At 52.4% G+C, this 19,507-nt stretch overlaps 2 protein-coding genes across 3 annotated transcripts; both read right to left on the reverse strand.

Annotated features, from left to right (window-relative positions):
- Positions 1 to 304: 304 nt before the first annotated feature.
- GINS4 (GINS complex subunit 4) lies at positions 305 to 2,632 on the reverse strand. The gene is made up of 7 exons (XM_082779678.1): positions 2,495 to 2,632; positions 2,294 to 2,380; positions 1,982 to 2,095; positions 1,430 to 1,527; positions 1,002 to 1,090; positions 515 to 605; positions 305 to 426 (listed from the first exon to the last, which is right to left on the reverse strand). Exons 1-7 carry the CDS (start codon positions 2,591 to 2,593, stop codon positions 330 to 332), a joined length of 675 nt encoding a protein of 224 aa, XP_082635804.1. The 5' UTR covers positions 2,594 to 2,632; the 3' UTR covers positions 305 to 329.
- A 125-nt stretch (positions 2,633 to 2,757) lies between these two features.
- On the reverse strand, positions 2,758 to 6,914 carry GOLGA7 (golgin A7). Of its 2 annotated transcripts, none has more exons than XM_082779717.1 (5): positions 6,705 to 6,914; positions 5,624 to 5,776; positions 5,173 to 5,274; positions 4,817 to 4,880; positions 2,758 to 4,038 (listed from the first exon to the last, which is right to left on the reverse strand). In XM_082779717.1, exons 1-4 carry the CDS (start codon positions 6,813 to 6,815, stop codon positions 4,833 to 4,835), a joined length of 414 nt encoding a protein of 137 aa, XP_082635843.1. In that variant the 5' UTR covers positions 6,816 to 6,914; the 3' UTR covers positions 2,758 to 4,038; positions 4,817 to 4,832. The 2 variants fall into 2 exon arrangements, with proteins under 2 accessions (XP_082635843.1, XP_082635842.1); XM_082779716.1 differs by having other exon boundaries at positions 2,758 to 4,041.
- Positions 6,915 to 19,507: the final 12,593 nt, after the last annotated feature.

Here is a 19,507-nt window from a genome sequence, read left to right on the forward strand (position 1 = left end):
CCAGCCCGAAATCTGGAAAGACAGCACCTACACTCGTCCCTCCCTTGGGACTCAAAAGTGATCATGGCAAGGCTCCGCCAAAGCCTCATTGGAAGGAGTGCTGACACAGACCACCCTTGCTCAGCAGCTCTAGGCAAAAGGAGCCCGGGTGTACCGTAAGCAATTAAGAGTTTGATTAACTGTGGGGACAACGAGCCCCTCTGGGTTTGTAGAGGGAAGACGTCTTGCTGGTCTACTTGGCTGCTCCCAAACCACGGCCCCACCGCGCCGTCCCGGCGCCACCTGCCGGCCCTGGCTCAGCACCTACCTGGCTCGGCTCCCAGCACCACTCAGATGAGCTGCACCGCTCCCGAGGCCACCAGAGGGGCGATGGTCTTGTAGCGGATCAGGTGTTGCGAGCCCTCCTCCAGATCGATGGTGTACTCCCTGCAAGAGGCAGGCGTGGCGTTAAGCTACTGCTCCTCACTCACTGCGTTTGGAATCCTGCCCACAGTGCCTGTGGGAGGACCCCTACCTCTGCTCATCAGTCTCCGGCTCGACCAGGATGTTCTCCTGCCTCTCCAGCACCCTCAAGAAGACGAAGGAATCCAGGTTGGGCTTTGGGACTGTGGAAACAGTGGGTTCAGAGCACAGACTCAGCACTCACTCGTGTTCCTCTGCAGGATGCTCAGCTCATAAAGGGGCAATGGGGACAACAAGCACAAGGCCAATAAAGGGAACGCTAGACAATGCTGACCAGGGGTAAGGCGCACTGCTTCCATTTAAGACAACACTGGATTGCAGTGGTCAGCACATGCTCTGAGAGAAGCACGAAGGGACAGCAGCATTAAGCCATGTACTACACAGCAGAGCAACATGAGGATACTGTCACCAAACAATGTTTGTTTCTACTGAGCACCAGCTAAAAAAGTAGTTCTTAATACTGCATGCTCTCCAGAGCTTTCCCCACACCTCTTTTGCTATGATTTGCTGGGACTATCCTAGAGTCTGGCTGTACTCACCTGATTTTAAGAGGGACACTTTCTGCAGGTTGGGTGGCATGTGCTTTAGGGCCACATTTTTTAGGTAAGTCTCTGTGTTTGCCATGTACCTGGAAAAAAAAACAAACAAACATCAGAACATCTGTTGATTAAGTCAAATGCAAATTTGCCTAGAGAGCACTGATTCAAAAATGCCAAGAGGTGACATCTCCTGGTCCTGTGATTGCTAGCAACTGGCTGACAGTAACTGGCTCAGATGCCAAACACAGTGAGAACTCAGAATTATTTCATTTCAGCTCTTTCCTTGCCCATAAGGAAAGCTACTGGTAAAACTGAACTTTACTGCAACCCTGCCTAAAGCTAGCACTCTGCAAAACTGTTCAGCGAAACACAAGGATGAGTACTGTAACCCGTGCAAAGGGAGGGAGATGCATCCAAAACCTACTCACTCTTTAGCAAAGGCAAATTCTTCTGGGGATAGAATAGAAGGCTCCCCTTCAGCTCGAGACTTCTCCTTCTCCAGGACATGGGGAAAAAACTTCTCTATCTGGTATTGAAAGAAAAGTCACAAAGAATAAGACACAGATCGCCTAGAAGCTGGGTGACTACAATCCCCACCCTTCAGATGCTTCCCCTACAGGTCACCTGCTCCTGAACAGCAGACAAACCTGACCAAAGACCTGCTTCTGAATTAACAACATGGTCAGCTGGGGTCTCCACGCTGCACAGGCATGTGTGTACATGGCAGGACCCAGGCAGAACACACAAACATTTAATTGTGCTGTCCCGGGCTTAGATGCAGTGATGGAACACCGCAGCAACGCTGGGATTCTCCTTCACCACAACAGAGAAGCAAGCCCAAGGAACGAAACGTTTTGGGTTGCACCCAGGATGAAAGAGAGCGAGCTTTAAAGAAGTGTTTCACTGCAGCAGGTGGGGTTTTATGGGTGAGAATCGCCCCTGAAGTTACCCTTTCCTATCCCCTCTGCACAAGGTGTTACCTTCACAAGCCTACATCGCAGGTAGCTGCTGAGCACGTAGCGGATCCTTTCGATCTCCATGCGGTGCACGCTGACCTTTAAGTCTCCTGCCTTTGCCCGTTTCAGGTTTGACTCCTTAAAGAAAAAAACAAAACTCAAAAGCTTCAAATACCAAGCAAGGCACAGCGCGTGAGGTCTTCCTGCACACAGGAGCACCAAACCCGCCCGCGGCTCCCTCCGGTGCCCCAAAGCGCTGCCCCCCTGCAGCCCCCAGCCGGGGGCACGGAGCCGGGGCGCCCCCAGGGGGTGCCGGGCCCCGTTTGCCGGCCCTACCATGTGGTCCAGCTGCTCCACCACGCACTCCACGATCTCGGCCTTGCTCTCCAGCAGCTCCGGGGCGAACTTCTCATTCAGCCAGGCCTGCGGGACGCAGGCGGTGAGCGGCGGCGGCAGCACCACGCCCGCCCCGCGCCCCAAAAAACGGCCATAACGGGACCCCCCCCAGCCCCGGGGCTCGCCCCCCGGCCCCGCTACCTGCTCCAGGCTGCGGATGAGCTGTGCCGGGGTGAGCTCCAGCTCCTCGCCGCCACCGGCCGCCTCAGGGCCCGGCTCCTCGCAGCCCGCCGCCGCCATCCCAGCGCGGCCCCGAGCGCACGCGCGGCCCGGCCCCGGGCGGCCCCGCCACAGCCGCGAGATGGCGGCGGCGGCGGCTCCCGGCCCGGCCCACCCCCCCCCCCCAGGCCCCGTCCGCTCCCTCCCGGGCCCCCAACACCCAGCGCCGCCAACCACGACACGGACACAGTTTAAGAAAAGATTTACTCATCCGTCCGGACTTCTGCCAATATCACAACAGATGTGAAAGGCCAACAGGTACAGTTTTAGAAAAAAAAAAAAAAAAAAAAACACGTTTTATACAATTAAAATATGAAACGAATCTCAAAAAAAAATAAATCAGTGGCTGAGTAATAAGCCTGGAATTTCAGATCCAGTATTAGCACCTACAGTACCACCGGAAGCCGAAACACTCGCTATTTCTGTGGAATTTTTCCGTTTCTAAATTCAAGAATTTCTTCCCCGATCGGACAGCGGTGCTCAGCACCAGGACATCCTTGCTTTGACAACAGAAAAGGATACAAGAGAGAAGTATCAAGCCAACCCAGTTTGTAAGAACTTAACTTTAGCAGGTATTGCTGAGGAATGTCAATGCACAGGAGATGCTAAATAATGCACAGCGCTACTCTTCCATAGCGTCAGCAGACAGAGTTAAGACACCATCTTATACAACATCTAAGTTCATCAAATCAGTGTTTTCCTATAAATTATATATAATAAATCCATAAAGAAACAGTTTTACACTTCACATATTAATCAGAGTAGGGTAGGAACTGTTTATTGGTTCAGCATCCATTTTATCGTACTTACTGTTCTATGCGCGAACAGACCCCCTCTCCTGATGAGCACTGAGAGATGCAATAGCAACATACACACAGTAGTAGAAAAAACATCAGTATTAAAGTCCAGCTATTCCTCCCCCTTCTAGGAACAACCAAAACACTAAAACAAGAAACACTTTGCCTTCTAGTTTTCCGTGAGAATCAGCACGGGAAGCTTAAAATGCTTGTTGCCTTGAGTCACTTCTCTCCGGGCAGAGGCACTGCATATCCCCTCACTGCAGCACTGAGCAGGAGGGAAGGCCTTGTTTCTGGAAAATTCCCAACTCTGACTTGTAGCTTTCCAAAGCCCGACTGATGTACAGGAAGGTTTAACAACTAGGGAGGACCAGCACTGCACTCACGTGACTAAAACTAGACTTCTGTTGGGCCAAGCGCCTGGTTTCTTTCAGCAGAGAACGCAGCTTTATCACCTCTTTTTCTTGAAAAAAATTAGAAATAATCTCATTGCTTAAAAATTGGCCACAAAATGGATGCTGACCAGCTGGGCCACCCCACGTGGAACAGAGTTTTAGGAAGTTAGTCCTTGTAGTAGATGGCACTGTGGATCTGGCAGCAGAGAGAAGAATGATGCTCTAAAGTAGGAGGTAGGGGAACTTTGATACAGCAAGTCCACTGTTGAGCTATCTGCTAGAAAAGAAGTTTAATATTATTAGAAACTTTTAGAAAAAAGCATACAAATCTTTACACAGATATTGTGTTTTCTTAGAAGGTACACAGCAAGAAAACCAGGCTATGCAACAGAATATAGAAGCTCATCTTCTATTTGCTTGGAACCAAGAAGGTAAAATGCAATTACTCATATTGATTTGTTCAGGCATCTAGGGCTAATAATAACAACTCCTAGGCAAAACACCTTGGTTTCACAAGTGCTGGAAACACAGCAGCTTTTAAAGTAGAGCTTGCTACAAGGTATCTCTAACAACAGGAAAAGTTCTATCTTTCACAGCATTAAAGGAAGAACAGTTGCTTTTATAGCACCATCAATGATTTCTCTTGAGTATTTCTTAGTCTCTTATTCCATTAGTCTGAAAATTATTCAGCGATCCAAGTAAGAGCTTAAATATTGTTCTATTTTGAAGTCTAGATTTAAGGGTAAGCCTTAAGTGTGTCTACAATAATACAGCACAAGTTAGGTTTATACATATCTGTACAATCAAGACCTGAAATTGTTAATTCTGTTAAATTTTATACCACCTGAAATGTATTAACATTCAGTGACACAATACCAAGTACAGATATTTCTACATATTCAGAAAACTGAAGCCACACAAGACTTACATGAAGAGCCTTTGATTGCATGCAGTGGTTGGATAAATATTTTGTCTCAGTAGGAGAGTCTACATCTTTGAGCACACACAAAAAAGAAGTTGAGATTGGCACCTAATATAATGTTAATATGTACCTGAGACTCCACAGTTTTATCTTCCACTGCTCATACCTCTGTCTTCATAGATGGTAATTTCAATCTGCACAGAAAGGTTGTTAGGGAAACATAGTATGGAAAGATTATGAAAACTTAAAAAAAAAGTGGAAAACCACAACAGGAGAACTTTAGTCCTTGTGCTTCACACCTACTGTTTCAAGGCTAGTTTCAGAGCTACAGAACAAATGGAACTGTACGCCTAAGGGTTGTCTCATACAATAGTATGTAGTGTTACAGATCAGGGATGACTAGAGGGTGCCACAGTAACAGAGAGAAACAGGTAGCATAGCACGGATGGACGAGTCAGGAGAAGCTTGGAAACCACAAAAGGATACAACTCTTAGCCCTCTTTCAATGGGATCTGTCAGCAGTAGGCCCTGAGGAGCATAGATCTTCTCATTCTGTTCCTGAATGAACTTGGCAATTTTCTTTAGAACCTGGTAATAGAACAGCCCAAAAGTCAGTTTCTTAAATCATGATTTCCTGAAGTAACAGCCCAGCAGAATCACAAACATAACATCAGGACAGCCCAGCATGACAGTGCCAACACCCACCAGAGACAGAACCTGCAAAGTTCCCTGATGCACAGACGATCATTACACTGCTCAGTCTGATCGGAGTCAGTCTGACGTGCACATGAAACAGCCCTGCAGTAAGATCCAGGCCCTAAATGGAATTTGCACAGCAATGGTGCAAGTCACAGAAAACCTACCAGGAAGTAAATATTTAACTGATGTCTGTGGACGTCCTGCCTTCTAAGCAACACAATGAACAGAAGAAACGCACCTTTTCATAATGTGTTTCCATGCACAAGAAGATAGTATAGGCAGTCAGACAGGCCAGACACCCTTCAAGATAAGATTGGCCCCCAAGTTTTTCAGCTTCCGCATAAAGGTTATTCAGCGTTCGGACAGTCTCTTCAAACTGCTGCCTATCAATCTGCAACAGAAAGTCAAGTTTAGCCATCACACCGCACCCTCCACATTCCAGAACTCACTGATACCTCCATATATCTGCCTTCATTTATAGCTGTTTGTGCTTCCATGTGTTTTTAGATGCATCACCTACTAACATTTTAAACAGACACTGTGTTTAGAGCCAAAGTCTGGAGGATGCATAGTTACAGGCCAGTAATTCTCTGTTAAATATCCACCAAGCGATTAGAGCCAGTCTGAATTCCAACACAATCTGAATGTAAAGCCATTAAGAGTAAAAATACTACATCAAAGTGCAATTTAAATGAAGGTGGAAAAAAAAATGGGTTATTTAACACACATGCAAAGATCTGGTAGATTAAGAAGAGCATTTAAGAAGTGAATTGATTGAGCTAACTTTTGACGTCAATAATTCCTTGCTGGTCCTGAAATGTTGGGCAAACAAGCCCTCTATAGGACGATATAGAACACGCAAAAAACAATGAACAAAAACAAAGAAAAAAAAACACAAAAAGGGGGAAAAAAGCCATCAGCAAGGCGCAGCTGTTGTCTCTCGTGAAGACACCCCCTCAGCGCACATTACGCCAAAGAAAGACCCCGCAGACGATCCTCGTGTGCGGGCACAGCGCCAGCCGAGCCGCTCTCCGCAGTGCCACAAGGCAGGCGTTATTCCCGAGCAGACAACGAGCCCATTCTGCTCCGCTGCCACCAGACGCGGCTGCGCTGGGCGGCCCCGCGGATCGCGCAGCGCCGAGGGGCGGCAGCGGCCGCCTCCCACGCGTTTTCGCCGCCCGTTCCCGTGCCAACCGAGCGGCAACGACCGCACGCCTGGGCCCGGACCCCGACACCCGGCGGCCCCCCGAGGCCTCGGCACCGCCCGGCGGGGGACGGGACCCGGGGACGCCGCCCACCGCCCCCCCCCCGGCCCTCACCCGGTTCTCCAGCTCGGCCGGGAACTTGCTCTGGAACTGGCAGCGCGTGCCGCCGCTGTAGTCGCGCTGGATGAAAACCTTGCCCGACACCGGCGCCTGCTGCGGCCTCATCGCGCCGCCCGCAGCGAGCCCCCCCCGCCACTCCCCGCCTCGCTCCGCCCGGCGCCGCCTGCCGCAAAGGCCCCGCCGCGGGCGAGACGAGGGCGGAAGTGCCGCACCGCGCACGCGCCGCCCCTTCGCCGGCCCCAGGGAGCGGCAGTGCGCAAGCGCTCGGCCGCCTCGCCTGGTCTCTGCGCGTGCGCGCGCAACGCCCGCGTCCCATTGGCTGCGTGGCGGTCACTGCCCCCTCCCCGTCACCTCACCCGGGCCGTCGCCCCGCCCCTCGGGCCGTCGCCCCGCCCCCATATTTTAGCCCCGCCCCTGATACCGGAGACACGCCCCCTGACCCAATAGCCCCGCCCCCTGGTCTATTAGCCCCGCCCCTTATTGCCTTAGTTCCGCCCCCGATGCTGTAGTCCCGCCCCTGATCAGTAGCCCCCGCCCCCTGATCCAGTAGTCCCGCCCCCTACAGCCTTAGCCCCGCCCCCCGATCCCGTAGCCTCGCGCAGGGTCCTGCCGCCCGCCGGTCGCTCTGGGCCGGGCTCTCCCAGCGCTGCAGAGGCCGCCCCCGTGCCCGTTGCCGGGGGTGGGGGTCACTGGTTGTCCCCTGCCAGCTACACCGCAACGCAACAGGGCAGAAATGAGCGCAGGAATGATTTATTTACTGAGTTTTTCTCAGGACATAACAAGCAGCCTCCGTGCCGTGCGCCAGACAAGAGCAGCAATGCTGCAGCGATAAAACGCAGCGAGCAGCACCGCAGCTCCCGCAGGCACACGGGGACACAGCTGGAGGGTGGCCCCGGCTGGGGCTGGCGGACGGAGCTTCAGGGCCAGCTGGGGACGGGGACCAGCGCGGGGCTGAGCTGTCCGCAGCATCCCTGCTGCAGGCTTGTGGAGGAGCTGGGGGCACCCCGGCCTTTGCTGGCACTCCTTGTGCTAAACACGTTGTGAATGGGATAAGGATGCTTCCGTTTTGCTTAGGGAAGAGATTAAAGGGGGGGGGGGGGAAAGAAAAGGAAAGAAATCCAGCAAAGTGGTGAGCTGCCCCAGGAACCTGGGTATCAGCTGCTGCTGATCTCACCTCACCCTCCAGCCCCCCCTCTCCCATAGGAACAGCCTGAACTAATTAACCCTCTAGCACTCCATAATGAAGGCTAATAAACACCTAATGGGGTTGCTTGAACAAACAATCTCCTCGCGGGCTCTAGGAAACTCCAAGTCACTTGGGGGAGCCTGGGGAAGAGCAGGGAGCGCAGTGCTAGGTCCCCCTGGACCCACGCATCGCGGCGTGCTGGCGGGCTTCTGTGGATGGGTTTGATCGGGATTGTGAGCCCAAGTTCTGAAGGAAGCACGCTCAGAAATAATCTGCTGTAAATACTGTACCAGATGGACTGCATCTTCCTAACCTTTAGCTTGTTCCAATATGCAAACAGTTAAGATCATGATGTTAACATTTTCTCAGATGTTTTATGCGTGTATAAAATATTCTAAAAGAATGTGCTTTTGAATGCAGAGTTTGATCCAATTACAATCTTACCAGAGTTTATAGAAACATAAAAAATCTGTTTTCAGGGTGTCTGAGATCCTGCTGGCCTTTGTAGTAAACTCTGAAGTCCTTGCAGCGGAATATAACTGCTACTACGTAGGAGATGGTCAGTGGAATATTTATGGTCAGGTAAATGTGCTAATTCTTCAGTCCTGTGCTTGGTCTCCTCTGCAGATGGGTAATACAGGGTCACTTAAAAACAATATGTTCCATCTCTGCACCAAATTCTTTTGATTTCTGTTGGGGCTAAAGGCTTGGCTCCTGCAGACATGAATGGATTTGAAAGACACTAAAAATACCACTTAAGAGCTCAGGACAGCTATTCCATGGGATGAGTTGCTTAGCTTATCTCCCTTATCCTACATGGCGACTGCAGCCTCTTATGGGCAGGTTTCCCAGAGATTTAAGTGAGAATATATTTTTCCCTGGTTTAGCTGCAAGGCTGAATTAAGGAAGGACAAAAGTGGAGTTTAATGGATGTTCATTTAAAGATATCCACTGTCATGATTTTGGAATAGAATAGATGGCAAACACTGCGACCAGTGGGGATCTTCTAAGTTTGCTGTGTTATTATGAAGACTAAGCCTGGAAGTGGTAATCGTGTGATCTGTCCGTTTCTGAAAGATGCATTTATTGTTTCAACATTTTATGACGCCGTCCGTAAGCAGTTCATAATTTTAACAGGCGTCTTCTAACTCACCGGTTTTGAATAGGAATAAGACTGTTAAAATTATACAGCAAGTGTGCATGAAATCATAAATAAAGGCAATAAATTACCCTGTTAAAGAGGCAGAAGCAGTCTCTGTCTCCCAGCTGCTTCGGGGCCACTGACGGAGGGCAGCCCCCGTGCTGCAAGAGGTCAGGGACCTGCAGTGGAAGCGCCGTCCCTGCCTGCAGCGGGCAGCACCGCCGGCCCTGCAGCGGGTCCTGAGCTGCTGGCAGCCTCCCGTGGGATGCAGGCCGTGTGGCAGGAGGCTCCCGTGCCCCGGTGCTGCCTGGGAAGGTAATCTGAACCTGCATCACTGGGTATCTCGCTCAGTGTTTACACAGAAAAGGCGAGCGTGAAGAACAGGATTGTATTTGTTTTTTTGTAAGTCAAACCAGCTGTGATCGAAAGGCTGCAGCCCCTGCCTCTGAGAAACACCGACCGCTGCTGCTGCTGCTGCTCGTGGCTGCTGCTCCCCGTGCCCCGTGGGGTCCGGCCCTTCCCCACCGTGACCCCCGGGTGCTGAGCTGCTGGGTGCAGCCCGGCTGAGGGACGCAGCAGGGGCACAGCCAAGGGGCTGCTGCCTGCGCTGGGGCTGGATGGGGCTGGTTCACAGACAGGCATGAGCCTGGGGCTCCGGTGAGCCTGGCTGGCTTGGCATGGCACCTGGCCCTGGGAAGGGCTGGCGGCGTGGTCTGGCTGTCGCTAGGTGCTCCCTGCAGCGGCTCCGATGCATGGGGTGCTGGTGACGAAGCTCCTGCACGCTGCAGGGCTGCAGGACCCAGGTCCTGGCTCCTCTCCTGCGTGACCCACCGGCGAGGCCGAGGTGCTGGAGAGGCACCGAGCCGGTGCTGTTAATCTGCGGGGTGTTCTCCAGCCTGACATGACCAAATGTGGAAACCTGGGGCTGGTGGAGGAGACAGAGGAACTCAGAAACAAAGAGTCTTTCAGGCCACCTAATGCCGTGTGGATCCAAGAGGACAAATCGAATTTACAGGCATAGCTTAGATTGGGAGATATGCTTGCAAAGCCAATTTGTTTCATTTTATAGGCCTGAAAGATTCTAAGTCGGGGCTCCCTGTATGGTTTGAATTAGGTTTGGATAGTGGTGTTCTGGAAAGCTAGGTTTGGAGAGGTTTTCATGCAGTACATTTGTAGTTGAATAGGGGCCATCTAGTGCTTTTGCAATGCTTTTAAACAAAATAATCCATGTCTGCCCCAAAACGAAGCTTCCACCTGGTTAAGAAAAGGATGAATACTTGAAAATGGAGGTCTCTCTCATACTACATATTTTAGATTAAGGTTTGACACATGTATCAACAGAGAAAGTGAGAATTTCAAAGGGTGCTTTCTTTTTAACCCTGCCAATTTGTGCTGTTGATACGTTTACCAGTTTTGTTGTCCACAACTGTGCAAATCACCAAAGCTATAGGGTGCTTCTGTGTGAGACCTCAGCAGCAAGGAGGCTTTAACAGGCTGCCGCCGGGTCCGCTGGTGGAGATGCTCCCATGGCCAACGGACTCAGGTGCTTTACAGAGAAGCTTCCAAGGGGCTGTTTTGGCTGCTGCTATCTCTGTGCAGAGCAGACGATGTCTGAGAACCAGTCCCTCTCCCAGTGCATACAGCAGAAGTAAGAAGTGGCTGGGTAATGCGCTGCGGCAGCAGGACCTTTCCCTGGTGGTGGTGGTCCCAGTGCAGGCTGAGCCCACCCTGGGCACCCGTCCCTGTGCCTCCAGTGCCCCAAACCCCAGGCACCTTCCTCTGGCATGGGTGGGAACCCGGCTGAGTGCTGTCCTCCAGCATGAGGGGGCTCCCAGGCTGCCAGCTCTGGGATACTTCTGCACCCTGCGAGCCCCGGGGAGCAAGGCGACTGTTTCGGCAGAGGGATAAGCCCCTGGCTCCCACTGTGATGCTCGGCTGCCAGAAAAGTTCCCCGGGAAGTAGCACAATCTTTGTTTGGTCATTAAAGCAGAAAAAGAGAGAGGGAATCTTAGGAAATGCTTGAAACGATTAGGTGATCTTAACTCTAAGGAGCTAAACAAATGCAAAGCAATCCCCCCCCCTGCCCCGGCCCCCAGCCCCTCGTGCTGCTGTAGAATGTAATCTCATTTCTAAACACACAATTACAGAAAATAAAAAGAAAAGAAAAGAATAATTAATTTCTGCTTCCTCATGCAAATCCTCTGACCAATCATTTAGGGATCAGGGGCAATTCAGCTTCTTGTGCAAATTCCAAGCTGAAGGCCTGAAAAAAAGCAAGTGAATAGATTTACTTTTCTAAGAACCAGAATTAACAAAGGTTCCATTTTCCATGGTTATGTGCCTGGCCAGACAGCTCTTGCTGACAAGCTCTCAAAAAACATGTGTTGGCCTGTTGAAAAGGCCCCAGTGTTGACTGACAGACAATTGAAGTGACAAATTGTTTCATTGTACTTGGCAGGGAGAGCGCTGTATTAGATAATTATGGCGAGGAGGGAAGCGGCGGGTCACAGGTCAGAAGACACGTCTGACCCTGTTTTCTGAAAGCCCTGAGAGGAGCCCACTCTCGGCAGAGCAGCACGGCGCTGCCGGTGGTTTCTCCGCCTGTCGCGGTGATTAAGAGCTAACGAAGACGGAGAGGGTCCGGGCTCGCTCCCTGCTCACCCCAGCCTGGCTCCGGTGGGGCAGCACCGTGCCGCAAGGCCGAGCTCTCCTGCGGGGCCTGCTGCACCTCACTGGTACCCATGCACCGGCTGTGCCGCCCCGCTTCGTGTCACCGTCCCTGCAGCTCCGCATTCCAGACCCGCAGCCAACGTCCTGGTGCCTGAGTCCTGGTGCCTGAGCCCCGCAGCTTGCACGGGCATGGGGATGCCGAGGGGCGGCGGGGCCAGGCTGTGCTCCCGAGGCTGGGGTGTTGCTAGCTGCGGCACGGCGCAGCTAACAGTTATTGAAGCCTTTCTCCCACCGTAGAAATAAAATACGGCATGGAATCATGGCACAGCTACTCCATTGAGAGCGCTGCTCAACTGAGTAATACCAATAATTCAAAACAGATGAGCTGAAGGCTCGAACACTATAGACTTAGTATCCTGGTCTGCCCTGACCCCTGGCACTCGCTGAAAGTTACCTTGAGACTCGCCAGAGCTCTTTGTGACTTCTGTGAGGGTTATTTATTGCAAACTCATAAATAGTTGTTATGGATTTTCTCCATCAATCTACAAAATGAATTAGGTTAGAAAAAATTTATGTAGTTGGATTTTGGGCATGTGTTTCTCAGGCAGGGAGAAAAAGTGGGATCTCCATTGTGCAAAGGACGGGCTGCTGCAGAGCTCGGGGCTCTGCTGCCTGCGTTAATTAATTCCCTTCCGCAAACAGTTTAAAATGCACAGTATAGTTGAGAAGGGGGGGAGGGAGGGAAGAGGTTCTTCTTTACTTCTCTCTTAAAATCTTCCATAAAACTATTTATGGGGGAAGGAAAATCTATTTCCCTCTCTTCCCTCCTGGATGCACTGCCAGCCCATTCAAAAACTGAAACTTTCAGCTTTCTGCCCCCAGAAAATCCACCTTGAGCCAATATCTCCCAGTCTCCTTCTGAGACTGGCACCAGCTGGGTGCAGCCGGGATGGGGAGGAGCGCCGGGTCCCTGCCCCTCTGCCCCGACACACAGCTGCCTCAAGGCAAAGCCACCATGGTTTCCACCCCTTGTTGGAGAGGACACAGGAGAAGGGGTGTTCTTGCCCTGCGGGGACTTTTCTGGTAAGTTAAAAAGCTTTTATTCAAAAAGCGCTAAAGCACGACCTTAACTTCCAGGGTGCTCTGGAGGTCCCTTGGTGTGGTAGGATTCAGGCCCTGGTGGATGTGGCACTGGGTTGCTGCCCTTGTCTGGAGGGGGTGAGTGGGGGCTGGAAGGCTGTGGTGTCTGGGAGAGGGGCCCGGTGGCTCCGGGGATGCTGCGGAGGGACCGGTGTTGCTGAAATTGGCAGAAAGTGTGTGTCCTCCTGGGCTCGTGCTCTGTGCACAGGCCTGGCGCAGCAGCATCCTCCCCACCAGCCTTGAACAGCACAAAGCCTCCAGCCTGTTTCTGTGGTATCCGGTGCTTCTGCGCTGCCATCCTTGCAGCCTTTGAGGGTCTGGATTTGCAATAAAATGGTAGCCTACCTTATATCAGAGCTGCTCTTTCACGTGCTGATGTGAAGTGAAATACACATTGGCTCTTCAAGACGTAGTGTGTTTTTTTTTTTTTCCTTTGTTTGTTTGTTTGTTTGTTTGTTTGTTTTTGCATTAGTTTTACAGGAACCCTCCAAAATTCCAGAATCTCTGGAACCCACAAGTCATACCAACACTTTTAAGCTCTTGGCACTGTGGCTAATGAGCTGCTATGTTATTAGGCTATTGCTAACAATTCCATTGGGCTGCATTTTTTTGTTGTTGTTTTAAGATTGTGGCAGCTCTGCTTGCCCTGTGTGCGATGTCACCAAGCCCAGGACAGAATCTTCCTCAGTTTGGAGTGTTTTTCTGCTGGCTTTTCCTATCTGTACATCACCCAGTTGCCATGGCCATGGCCCAGGGTGGACAACGGGCGCTTCTGCCTGGTGGAAGTGGCTGCATGGTGGAGGCAGTGTGGGTGCCATGTGAATTTCCACTGCAATTCATCCACGTCCTGCTCTCCCATGTCTGTCTGTCCAGCTACCCAGAAGCTCTTGAAAAGGTTTGTGTGAATGAGCTGACATAGCTTTGTTTCTGCTCCCCTGCTTTGCCCTTTACCCTTTGGCCTTTGCCCAGCTCTGTGGCCAGGGGAGCCAGGGTTTGGCCACAGATGACTGCGCAGCTGGCCAGATGCTCTCTCAGGAGCACAATGAGCTGTGGCGGCTCTGCCCCCAGCAGGGGCTCGCCGCTCCTGCTCCCTGGCATGCTTGCAAAAATGCCAGACGCAGCATTTTTGTGTCACCGTGGGGAAGATTTCAGTGTGGGTCCTGCACTGGTGGCAGGGGAGCCGGCTGCTGCTCCCCATCCTCACAGTTTCAGCTTCATCTAGGACTTTATCTTGCTTGCAATGCGGCTTCTGGGCTTGCTCTGCATGCTGTTGTCGGACTCATCTCCTGACTGCTTTCTCCTCTCCCACATCCCTCTGCAGGAGGAAGCAGCCCCTCTCCGTTCCTGCCCAGTGAGGCCGGCTGGGGCCCTGTCCCCGTCCCTAGGTAAGGTGCGTACTGGCTGGGCACACCAGTGCCACAGGCCTGTGCAGGCGTGTGTTTGGTAGGGCTGTGTCCACTGACATGGAGAGCGCAGTGAGAGCCCTGCCCACGAGTGGCATCCAGGCATGAGCCCTGGTGCTCGCTGCGGGACGCGTCGGTGCCTACCCGGGGCTGAAGTAGATGGGTCGGCGCTGGGTAACGTGGTAGTGGAAAATGTTGACAGAGGGAGCATGACACCAGGAGCTATTTGTTCAATCAATGATTTACCAGATGTGTATGCTGTACTAAAGGCTTGTAAACATACTTTAATGGCCTGCTGTAAATCCAGGCAGTAGCAGTGCCAACTTCATCTCCATCGGACACGTTTTAGGAACAGCAGTGCAAAGTCTCTGAATCACTTTGTTACAGGCTCTGTCAGCTCTGCAATTGTGCATGTAAATCAAAGAGCCAATGTCCTTAGGTCAAAATTATTTGAACGTCAGGAATGGTTTTATGACCAGCAGCTTTTCCTTTTCTAGGTTCCCTGCAGTTTCTTATCTTCCACAGACTGCATCTCCAGAACGTTGGGTTTCCGTCCGAGTGCCCCGAGTGCGTGGCTGTGTTTTCACTGACTAGGCTGGAAGTCTCTTTTGTTAATCATTGAAGCAGAGCATCATTAGTGAGAAGTGCAGAGTGTACACAAAGAGGAACTTGCCAAATTACTAATAAGCAGAAACTCCATCCATCTTAATGAGACAGGGTTAAGAAAATAGCAACCTAGAATATACACAATGGAGCCTTTCCACACTGTTTGTTTATCCATGTTAGAAAGTAGTTCAGGGCTCCATCTCTAGAGCTGGTCAGAGACTGGAGCATGGTTTCCAAACCACAGATTGTTGATGCTCTTGCAAATCATCAAGCATGAGAAAGATAAATAAATAAATGGACGGACAGCTCAATAAATTATTAGAAGGGAGATAAGTATCTGGTTTCCAAACAAATGAAACAGCACCACAACAAAACACCGGTTCCAGGCTCCCCTCACTGCTGAGCGAGTCAGGTCTGCACCAAGCAGACCTTGGTCTGTTCAGGAGCCTTTTGTCCCCCCAGTGTTTGATTTACCACATCTGCAGGACCAAAGGAAGAGCCGTGATGTGCTGGTCCCTCTGTGGCTCCCATCGATGCAGCAGGGTTCGGCCCACCGTGTGCGATGCCCTGCAGGGAGCTGCTGCCCACCTGCTGTGGGCAGAGCAGATCTCAGCCACGTCTGGTGATGCCGGGGCACTGCAGGCTGGATCCTCAGAGAGAGAAGTGTGAGGCCAAATATCTTCGTGTGGTGGGCAGGTCTCCACCTCTGTACCTGAAACATCTGGGCTGGAGCTTTTGCCTTTCTTGGGCTCCTCACCAGTGAGGCCAAGGGTCCCTGTGTGCTCCATCCCCATGGGGCTGCCCTGGGGTGCTGCAAGCTGGGCTGAACCCCATGCCGTCAGCCCAGCATTGTGCTTTCCACTCTCCAGTGACTTCCGTGGGTCACTGGCAGTGCAGCAGAGGCTTGCACCCTCACCGAAGTGTCTGCACACCTGTGCTGCCAAGCCACATTTTTCTTTTGTTGGGTAAGAAATGACTTGCAGCGCATTTCACGCAAGCAGCTCAGCTGCTGGCTATTTTATTGAACGCCAGCACACGCTGTATGTTATTGAGACAAACTTTATATATGCTACAGACCCTCTCAGCAGCCTGCACCTGGTCCAGAATGAAGCTGAGCCTCAGAGAGAAGAATGTGCTGTAATGCAGCAAGTTATTACAGGATAAATATTTATAAGCCCCTGTAAATATTTGCCATTGGTTCCCTCCTGGGCTTTGGGGCAGACGGTCAGGGTTTTCAGCCGTGCTGAAGGCATTAGCTGTTGTAGTTCTTTATGCATTATCTCAGCTAGTAAACCCTTTGTTGATTGTGTTTAGTTATAGAATTTAATGGTGCTAATTTCACACTAACAGGAGACATCAGCTGGAACTGCTGCATGCCTTGACTCTGTCCTAGCATGGCCCGGTACGTGGTGGGGGTGCTCCCAGTGACAGCGTGGGGCCATCCCAGCTGCAAAACCTTCGCGCACAGCCTCCCATGTGCGGGGGCGAGGTAACATCCCTGGCTGCATTGGTGTTACTGGGAGCTCAGAGAGGACTGCTGTGCCAAACCAGCAAACAAACACAACAAAGCTAACATCCTCCTCGGCAGCTTGACCCTAGCAGGGGCTATTGCTTCCAGCTGATGTGGGGGGAGTGTCAAATCTAAAATCAATACTCCCTGGGGTCTCCAGGAGCTGCCCCGCTGCAGGAGGTGGAGCAGGAGCCTTGTGCTGCTGCAGGGGCCGCATGGCGGGGACATGGTGGGGTGACAGGGGCTGAGTGCCATGGGGCCGTGCAAGACCTGGCGCGGTGGCTTACGGTGGCTTTTGTGTCACCCATGCTCGGGGCAGGGGCAGTGGATGCCTGTGGCCAGCTGCTGTCAGCTCTCCCATCACTGCTGCCTCTGTTGGGGCTGGGATGGGGCTACTGCAGTGGTGGGAAACTGGGGAAGAAATGCCAGGGCAGACAAGGCCATGACTCCTCCATGCCCTCAAACACAGCAGTGAAACAATGGGCCCTGGGCAATAGTGCTTGCCGGATTGTTGCATGGGACTCTATTTGGGGGCTCCACTTTGCTGCTCATGCACGAAAGCCAGTCATTTGGCAAAAATCAGCTCAGTTAGCAGCCATTGTTCGTAAAGAGCCCGGGGCTGAATGGGCTCAGGGCTAATATATTCTATTATCCCACGCCTGCCTGTTCCCTGAGGACGTGGAGGGAAAGGCGCATTCCAGTCCCAGCGGCCGGCCGGGCAAGCCCTCCAGTCTGGGCAGCGGGGCTGGGAGGGACACGGGGTGCAGCCCCCATCAGCCACGGTGGGGTTGGGGTGCAGGGCGTGCGGCCACGCCATGCCCTCCAGGTCGGGTGCCCACGGTGGGGGACGTGAGCAGGAGCAGCCTCACCGGCAGAGGAAGTGGTGGGGGTGGCAGAGAGCGGGGTCCGGCAGGCTGCGGGACAAACAATGGAGCCAGAAATAAGCATGGCTAATTAGACCGGGCTTTTCAAAGGGCAGAGAGGACTCGGGATAGCCAAAAGCGTGCATGGTGCAAAGCATCTCATCTTTCAACAAGAATATGTTAGCTGCTGTGGGAGAGGCAGTGATATGTGGCTATAAAGCAAAGTTAAATGATGACATCGCAGACTATGCAGTCTTAAGAAGCGGCGGGCTAAGTAATTATGAATGGAAATGACTGCACAGGCTTCGCTCAGGAAAGTTAATGCCCAGTTTGGAAGGGGTTTGTCAGAAGAGCAGCCCTTCTTGAGCAACTGCTATTTAAGAGGTCTTATACTGTGTGTTAAGCAATGTAATGGTCTAGACCAGAGCTGAGAGGTTTTTTTTTTGTTTTTTTTTTTTTAATTTTTAGTTTTATTAAACAAAAAGTGGTTTGCGGGGCAATTCTATTTCAGTCATCAATTCACTCATGAATTCCCATACAGGTGCAGCTGCTGTAAATGTGCATTATCAAATACAGAAGAGAAGGCAGCCAGCAAAGACTTCTGCTGGGCTGAGGACAAGAATTGTCCAGGCTTTCAGTGTGGATGGTTTAGCAAGCAAGGCACACCATCTCGGAGCTCTCCTGCCTGCATGAGGAGAGCTGAGCTGTGGCGGACAGCCCTCTGAGCTCAGCAGCTGCTGTGGGGCGCATTGGTGATGCAGCCAGCCCAGGAACCAGTGTGGGATGCGCTAGGTATGAGGTGCAACACATCTCTGGAAAGACATCCCTTCTCCTTGTGGTATTTGTTGTGCTGGGGATAACCAGAATCCTGACTATAGTTTTATTGCAGTGTTATTGCTGTGGCCTTTGAAGAACTCCCCAGTTTTTGAACAACAGCCTTCCAAAGCCCCCATTTTGCCTGCCTTGCTATGATGTGCCTATCACACTACTCTATCTAAAATAGCAAGATTATAGCGCTGCCAAGCAAAACATGCCTATTGTATCTCTGGAAAGGGTGATTTTACAGTTAAAAATTGAGTTACTTGCACAATTTGGTTTTGAGTAAGTGCCCCAGAAGAGCTGGGGTCTGTGTTCTGGACCAGACATTTGTGCCTGAGAATGAAGCACTTGGCTACGAATAAAGATTCTTGAAAGAAATTCAGCCAAACAGCCCTCAAGCAGATCTGTGTCCTGTTCTGTGCACTACAGCATTGCACGCTACTTGGACATTGCGTTGTCTTCTACATTATGAAAAGATGTTTCAGTGTTTTTAAACTGGTGTTGGTGAAAGCAACTCTAGGGTGTCAGGATTTCCCAAGGGTGAGAAGCCCATTCTGCAGCTGTTTCGTGGGGCAGTGATTGGTGCTTTGCAGCCATTTCCTGAGCCCAAGCAGCGTGAGAGGGCCTGCTCCATCCAATCACCTCTTCATTCATCTGCTGGCACCTTATGGCGAAGATTTCTCCTGTTTACGGCTGAATTCTCCACTTCGTTAGCAGTGCTAACTGGCTGCTCGCTTCTGCTGGGCCTCAGGTGAAAAGTGGCTCTTTCACGCTCCCCAGCTGCAGAGCCGTGTCCGTTTACCTCTCAATGAGGTGTAGTTCCTGCAGTAAATAGCACAAGCTGTCGGAGCAAAAGGCGGCGGCAGCAGCAGAGCTTTGTGCGGGTCCAGCGGAGGGAGCTCCCGGAGCTCGCTCAGCCGCGGGCCTCGGCACAAGGGCTGCTCGACGGCCACATCCCGTGCACGCAGGGGCTGAGACGGCTCCTCCCGCCCGGCTGCAGCCGAGGGGCCCGGCTCTGCCCGCGGGCAGCAGCGGCACCGGGGGTGCCTGAGGCGTGCGGCGGCCGCGCAGCTTCAGCTCCCGGCAGGACGGAGCCGCCCGGCCGCAGCGTTCCGCAGCTCGCTCGGCTGCACGTTCCGCAGTCGGGGCTGGAATTCGTCCCCGGGGACGTGAGGTCTGCGCGGCCCGCTCCAGGTTCTCAGCAACGTCTGCGACTCGGAAAAGCTGCTGGGGAGCCGAGGGGCCTCCCCGAGCCGCTCCGGGGCGCCCCGGAGGCAGCGGGACCCGGCTGCAGCAGCCCCCGGCTCTCACGGGCTCCGGATGCCCGCGGGGGAAGCCGGGGCTACCGGGCGCGCTCACGGGGCCGAGCCCGCGGGACCCTCCCGGTGCCTCCGCCCTCCCCGAGCCCCTTCCGACGGCCTCCCGTGCCGCAGGTGCGCGGGGCAGCCCGGGGCCGGGC

This window comes from Aythya marila (genome assembly GCF_965140915.1).
Source record: "Aythya marila genome assembly, chromosome: 26".
Lineage (NCBI taxonomy): Eukaryota > Metazoa > Chordata > Aves > Anseriformes > Anatidae > Aythya > Aythya marila.

Bases quoted from the DNA above. Each gene is read 5' to 3' on its own strand.
- GOLGA7 (XM_082779717.1), bottom strand. From the start codon at position 6,815: ATGAGGCCGCAGCAGGCGCCGGTGTCGGGCAAGGTTTTCATCCAGCGC. The intron at 5,777-6,704 runs GTGAGGGCCGGG...TTTCTGTTGCAG, and splicing joins CGGCCGAGCTGGAGAACCGG to ATTGATAGGCAGCAGTTTGA. The intron at 5,275-5,623 runs GTGCGTTTCTTC...TTCTATTACCAG, and splicing joins TGGAAACACATTATGAAAAG to GTTCTAAAGAAAATTGCCAA.
- GINS4 (XM_082779678.1), bottom strand. From the start codon at position 2,593: ATGGCGGCGGCGGGCTGCGAGGAGCCGGGCCCTGAGGCGGCCGGTGGC. The intron at 2,096-2,293 runs GTAGGGCCGGCA...TTTTTCTTTAAG, and splicing joins TGGAGCAGCTGGACCACATG to GAGTCAAACCTGAAACGGGC. The intron at 427-514 runs GTAGGGGTCCTC...TGCCTCTTGCAG, and splicing joins CCGGAGACTGATGAGCAGAG to GGAGTACACCATCGATCTGG.